General features: G+C 57.3%; 1 protein-coding gene across 1 annotated transcript; it reads right to left on the reverse strand.

Annotated features, from left to right (window-relative positions):
- ULBP1 (UL16 binding protein 1) lies at nucleotides 212–5,711 on the reverse strand. The gene is given in 5 exon segments (NM_001004035.1): nucleotides 212–762; nucleotides 1,909–2,047; nucleotides 2,652–2,927; nucleotides 3,149–3,412; nucleotides 5,541–5,711. Coding segments are annotated over 4 exon segments (744 nt in total). The 5' UTR covers nucleotides 5,623–5,711; the 3' UTR covers nucleotides 212–762; nucleotides 1,909–1,925.

A 6,961-nucleotide genomic window follows, 5' to 3' on the forward strand; every position in this document is an offset into this window, starting at 1 on the left:
CTTCCGTTCCTGGGTGGATGTCGCATCCAGGGCGTCAGGACAATGTCTGGGACACAGCTGGAGTGCGTGTTACTTTAGAGCCGGCCTTCGATTCTGTGTCCACAGAAAGGCAGCAGAAGCACCGGTCATATCTCGCACCCCAATGCACAGGAATGCTGAAAAGTCATGACTTCTCCCCTGGATTATAACTCAGAGATCCGAAGTAATTAAGTTTTTTGGAATATAGAAACATTTACTTAAATATAAGTTTAGAGTTATAAGTTACTAACGGAAAGAGTCTTAAAGATAATTTACATCATATTTAAATATACTATACTTATTTAAAAAGAATCCCTGAGGTTCTGTGATGGCACATGGTATTTCTCTGGCAGTGGCCGTCATTTGCAAGGATGAGGTCATGACGCAGAGAAGAGTCGGATCTTCCACAAGCCAGAGATGGAAAATGTCCTTTTTGCTGAGATTTCTTGTTCAAGCAGCTGAACATCTCAGGCCAGAGATTTCATTCCTTAGTGCCAAGAGAAAGAGGTAACATAGGTTTTACAAAAAAAAAAAAAAAAAAGTGCCAAGTAAACTGGTCACAGAGTGCAAGCAGGGACACAACAAAGTGTATCTGAGTATCACGCGGATCAAACCGCAGGCTCAGGTTCATAGTGTCGGAACTCCTGGACTCTAGGGTGAACAGCAGGAGCTCAAAGCAGCTGAGGCAAAGGCGAGTCTCTGAGGCCGACCACCCTGTTGGGGCGTCGTGGCAGCACCTTTCACCTTCAGAAAAGAAACAGGCGTTGGTCCAGGTGGCTGAGAACATCCTGTCACTTCCCTGGGGCTCCCCCTCCTTCCCACTGGAGCCCCACTGGAGCCGAGTGAGGGGCCTGTGTGTGTCCCCGACCCCCCACCCCCGCCCGGGTCCAGCAGCTGGTGCATGGCTCTTCCTTCCTTTGCTGCATCTCACTGTCAGCGCCAGGCTCTGCTACACCCGCTCAGGCTCAGCACTCAAGCCAGGAAGGGGCCACTCAGCTCCCTTTACACGGGTCCTGATGCTCCCCTGGCAGAGGCCTAAGGGAGCCAGTAGCTGCTGTCACGGAGGAGGGGCCTTGCACCCTGACAGCCTTGGGGAGGCCGCAGGCAACGTCCTTCTTTCCCCTGCTCTCCCGGCTCTTAGCCAGCAGCACGCGCAGCTCTCAGCGTGAAGGCCCTGCCCTGCCCCATCTCCTCCTGGTCCAGCTCAGCTGGAAGCATCCGCCCAGCTCAGTCCCAGCCATCTCCCAAGTCACCTCTGCCACTCAGGGACCTAGGCTCTGGGGTCTGCAGGAGGCTGGTGCCACGTGGTGTCACAGGCTGAGCCAGAGCTCCCACGGCTCCACAGAGCCCTGGCCTCCTCCCGACCCCATCCTGAAGTCTCTCCTGTCCGCCTTCTGCCTTGCCTGCCCGACCCGCGCTGCTTCCTGGGGGAACCAGCACGGAACACCAGCCTTTGGAGTTGGATCAGACCCAGGCCCCTGCTCTCAGCCCCCCGGATGCCTCCCCTCCCCCACACATTCACCACCCAAATGTGAATTCTGCCCGCATCCCGGGTGCCTCTGGTCCCCATGCCACCGGCCACTGGGCTCTGCCTGCCAAGCAGACATCTGTGGCGAGCCAGGCGGACCCGCTAAAGTCCTCGAGCGTCACCAGGCCCTCAGCCTTGTGTGCCCCCTCCCTTTCCCACTTGGCCTGGCAGTGAGAGGTTAGCAGATCTCAGGGCTGAGCTGCTCCAAGTTATCGCTGCCAATTGGTGTGAGGTCTCCCTCACCCAGCTTCACCTGCAGGACGGGGAGGTTCAGTGCGGGGCAGGGCCGGGCTGGGACCACCCTTCCCCATCCTCCCCCCAGACCCCCGCCCTGCCTTCCCTCTAAGGTCTGCCCTCCGTACCTGCACCTGTAAAGGACTCAGCCCAGGAGGACAGTTGGCACGAGCCCTGCGAGGACCAGGACCAGGAGTGGGAACCAGGCGCTGGGCTTGATGGCTGCACCCTTCGAATGGGCTATGGGGGGCGCTGTAGTTGGTGATGCTGCAAGGAAAGGAGAGTGAAAGCCTTTTTCTGGACCCCAAAACCGGGGACAGGCCTCCTCAGCTCCCCTGGCCTAGGCAGCCCTACTATGCAGACAGCGTAGCCCCCCACGTGGCAGCCTGAGGAAGATGGGGGAGGGATGAGCCCTGTCCCCACGGGCTCAGACTGCTAATGCGAGAAGCAGAGGGTCTACTGTGACAAGAGAAGAGCTGACGCGTGACAATGGGGACAGAGAAGTCCCTCGGGAGCTGACATTTGAGGTTTCCAGAAATAGAAGAGTTGGGGTTTTTTTTGTTGTTGTTGTTTTTTGTTTTGAAGTTTCTAGAAGGAGAGAAGAGTAAGAAATAAATCTCTGGCATCTGAATGATGCCCTCGTGTTTAGGGTCAGCATGGTGAGTGGTGCGAAGGCCTGGGCAGCAAGGAAGGGATGCCAGGAGGTGGGAGAGACAGGGAGCGAGGCAGACCACCCCCGGGGCCCCTGCTCCCCCAAGAAGAGCCCACTTCCCAGACACACACACATGCACACGCACAGGCACGCGCACACGGGAGTGTAGAGGGCACCGCCTTGAAAAGACCACCACTTCCTCCTCGTCTTCCCACTTACCCGCTGTCTTCAACATTTTCTCCCAGTGCACCAAGAAATGGGTGAGCCAGGATTTGCAGTCACCCAGGGATATATTCCTGAGGAAGCTGGTCACAATCCGGTCACTCTCCCACTTCTCTTTCATCCGTCTGCCTCCAGAATGAACTACGGTCAAGGTCATATTGTCTGAATCGATGTGGAGGCAGATCTGTCCATTGAAGGCAAATTTCCAGGATCCACTCGTGTGTCCATCATCTTGAGACTGGCACGTCACCTTGACCTGCAGCGTGGGAGGGTCTGCCCCCCACCGTGGGAAGGAGCACGTGTCTGGTCTGGACAGATTTTTCACCCCCTCCCTGCGCCATCTCCCGTGACCCTGTTCTTCCCTCCAGGGCCTGCTCTTTGCCCTGGGCATCCTGCGAGGACCAGCACCCAATCTGATTTTATTTCTTTAGCCAAATACAACGAGAGCGGCTAAGCCCACACTGCTCCTCCCGCACTTGGATTTCCTGACTCACCCATGGCCGTGTAGTTCTCAGGCATGATGTCAGGCAGTTGCTCCTTGAGGAAGTCCCCAACGTCTTTGAGTGTTTCGATCTGTATCTCCCAGTTCTTTGTACCTTTCACCTTCTCTCCCAGGGAACTCACGGATTGGATCTGAGCAGCACCACAGTCACAGGAAAAAAAATCCTCTGCGTCCACCTGGGCTTGAACCACACACCAGGGGTGTCCAGGGCTGGGCTTTGGAATGATGATGAAGTTATAGCAAAGAGAGTGAGTATCTGTGAAGGCAAAACGCAGGTGAGGGTTGGGGTTTGGAGACAAGGATGCATAGACCCACTTCCCGCTTCATGTGACAGCAAAAATGTGGGGGGCTGGGCTGGCAGAACTAGGACTGTTTCCCCCACCCCGCCCCCACCCCCTGCCACACCAGGGACAGATCTGTGCTGCTCCCCTCCTTGAGGAGAAAAAGGGGTCCCTGCCTAGCAAGAAATCACACAGCCTGGATATGTCCCCTTGTCCACCAGGTCAGTACCCGGCATCAGTCAGCACATAAGCTTTTCCTCCCAGCAGCTATTGGGAAAAGGCCTGGAGCCAGAGGATGGGCAGAATCCAGTCCGGGTCCTGGGGGGGATGGAGAGCGTGTAGGGGCTGCTCCTGAGGAAGGGGGGTCCCAGTGGGGGCAGATAAGCAGAGAGCCCGGAGCTGGACAAGGCACACTTTGCAGTCACGGGTCTCAGGATTCAGCCAGGCCCGGGGAGAGGCCACTCCTCGGCTACTAGGCTGGGTCTTGGAAGTGGAAGGAGGCCCGGCCCCCACTGCCTAAAAAACAGGAAGTCCAGAGCTTCCGAGGCAGCTGGTAGAGGAGGGGATGGAATGTGCCAGGGCAGACGTGCCATGGAAGGGCAGGAGCGTGCGCGGTCAGCCCTGCTCCCTGGGAAAGCCTGAGGACTCCATGGAGCTACGAGGAGAGCTCGGATGGGAAGCGAGTCCAACAGCTCAAGTGAGACAGCCTGGGAACTGAAACCTCAGACTGAAAAGCCTTGGCTGCAGTTCTTGCTCCTGGATAAAAACCTCCCCAAAGTATTAGAACTCAACGTAAACACAAGGGACCAAAAAGAGTTGGGTGCACCCTTAGTAAGGAAATGATGCATTAGCATGAAGCTGCCACCCCCACCTTGCTGTCTCATTCACAGCACCCAGAAGCTACAAGGCCGCACAGGGCATGTTTCTGGCTCTTCAGCACCCAGCAGCTGGGGCTCCCCTAGGACCATTCCCTGGGAGGCGGGTTCCCCAGAACTGAGATCAGAGACTAGGGCAGTGGCCAAACCTACTTCCCCACTGCTTTGCATATTGTCCATGGCTGCTGTTGCGCCACCACAGTGGGGGCTGTAAAGGCAACAGATTTCCCTTCTGCCTTTGCGAGAAAAAGCCTGCAAACCCCTGTCCTAATGAATACCTGTTAAAGGCTGGGGGCTCCCCAGGGGGTACCAATATGAAGGTGGGGGGCCCCCGCCTCACCCTCATTCCCTGCCTCACACTTTGGGAAACTGCTTCCAGTCCCTCCTGCTTGAAGCAGTCGTGGGTCAGATTCCCAGGCTGTTGCTGGACTATGTCCTCAAGCCAGGGATAAGGGGCCAGTTGGAGGGGGAAGGAAATAGGGCCCCTTCATAGGTGGGAGGGTGTGGGAGGTCCTGGGCCTCTAGGGGCCCCAGGGAGATGGGTAATAAAGAGTATTGTAACCACAAGCAGGACCCTATGGGGCGATCTGGGGACAGGCACCACCCAGGCCCCCCTCCCCCCCACCCTGTCCCTCTGTCTCCCAACCCCTTAGACGCCCCCTCTAACCTCCTCCCCCTCCCTCCTAAGCCCCCATACCCTCCTCGCCCACCACCCTCTTCCCACCCCCACCCCACCCCCACCACGCCCGCCGACAAGCCCGCCCACTCTACCCCACTCCCCATCCCCCCGCCCCCTCCGCCCACTCTACCCCCCCACCCCCACCCTGCCGCCCCTACACCCCACCCCCTATCCCCCTCGCCCACCCCGTCTGGTTGTCTCAGGCAGTATGGCCACCTGTTCCTATGGCAGCCTATGGAGCTGGCTGCCTGTCCTCCGCCGCCCGGCTGCAGGGGCTCCACTTCCCCAGGGGAGGACTCGGGCCTGGAGGCTTGCGGTGCCCCATTTCCTGGTGTCCTCTCCGTCCCCCCCAGCCTCCTGGCGTTACTTTTTCACTCAATTCGCCATTTGGGACCCAGAGGGAAGTCACAGAGGAGCCGCAAAGGCAAAAGAGTTTCGTAGGGGCGCCGGCCCCACCCAAGGAGAAGTTTCGCAAACCCAAGCGGACGCTCCATCTCCCTCTCTTTAGGCGCGGCGCCCCGACCCCGCCAGGTTCATCCCCGAACTCACCGCAGGCCGCCGGGCATAACCGGAGAGAAAAAAGCAGACTCAGGAAGCCCAGACCCGCCGTGGAGCCAGCGGTCTGCGCCATCGTCACGGATCCTGCGGGAGCCGCGACTTTGCAGAGCGCGCGCCCGGGTCTGGAATGCAGATTCCCCAGCGCCCGGTGGCTGAAAGGTGATGGCAGGCTGTTTCCACGCCCCCGGAGCCCTGCCCGGTGCCACTTCCTGTTCATGCCCACGCTCTGTCCTCCTGCTCCTCGGCCTACCTTTTCTTCTGGTCCTTCGGCTGTCCCGTCTCCCGTTCCCCAAGTCCCGATTTCAGTCAATCCTGCTTTGCTTCAAAGACTCCGGCTTTTCTTTGCGGAGAACTCTGCCAGCCTAGCGAAGGGACTGAAGACCTGCCGGGACCTGTAGTGTCATCGACGATGTGTTTTCTAGTAGTTTCTATGCCAGTGGAGCCCAGGAGTTTTTGTGAACCAGAAGAAATGTTTTTTTAAAAAAAATCCAGAGGACCAGAGGCAATTTTATCTTCAAGTTTCACGGGGGAGCCCGGAGGCAATGATGAAACTTTTCCGGAACAAATATGCCACAGCGCCCCCTGGAGGCTTCAGAGCCCCCTGGATGGAGGCTTCAGAGCCCGATGGGGATTGGGGTAGAGGGGGAGGGTTTGTGGGCGGGCGTGGTGGGGGTGGGAAGAGGGTGGTGGGCGAGGAGGGTATAGGGGCTTAGGAGAGAGGGGGAGAAGGTTAGAGGGGGCAATTCTTCCCTCTTTTGTCCCACTCACTTAGTCTTCAGGTGGCCTCCAACTAGTGCTTTTACAGCCCAGAATTCACACCTAGGCTGTCTGCTGATGCAGAGGGAGGCATCAGTGGTCGAGCCTGGAAATGATTCCTAATTCTTGGTAAGTGAGTCCTTGTCTCAGGTCCTTACCTCCATCCAGAGAGACAGCCAGTGACGTTCAAAGTCTCTGGCAAGACTGTGACACAGAGATCCATGGCTCTGCTCTCCCAGGTGGTCCTGGCCTTTGCCCACTTCAAGGGTGGCAGGGCTGAGACCAGAACTGGGAGGCCTATGCTGAGTCCTTTGCTGGCCAGGGGCCCCATTCCATCTCTTTTCCTTCCTGAGCCTGGGTTTCCTATTGAAAGATGTGGGTGGGGATGAGTGCCAAGCTTAAGAAACACCAGGAGTTCCCATCGTGGCTCAGTGGTTAAAGAGCCTGACTCTTATCCATGAAGACTCGGGTTTGATCCCTGGCCTCGCTCAGTGGGTTAAGGATCAGATGCAGCTGGGATTCTGAGTTTCTGTGGCTGTGGTGTAGGCCAGCAGCTGAAGCTCCGATTTGACCCCTAGCCTGAGAACCTCCATATGCTGCCGGTCTGGCCCTAAAAAGACAAAAAAACAAAAAAACAAACAAACAAAAAAAAAAAA

Source organism: Sus scrofa, chromosome 1 (genome assembly GCF_000003025.6).
Source record: "Sus scrofa isolate TJ Tabasco breed Duroc chromosome 1, Sscrofa11.1, whole genome shotgun sequence".
Classification (NCBI taxonomy): Eukaryota; Metazoa; Chordata; class Mammalia; order Artiodactyla; family Suidae; genus Sus; species Sus scrofa.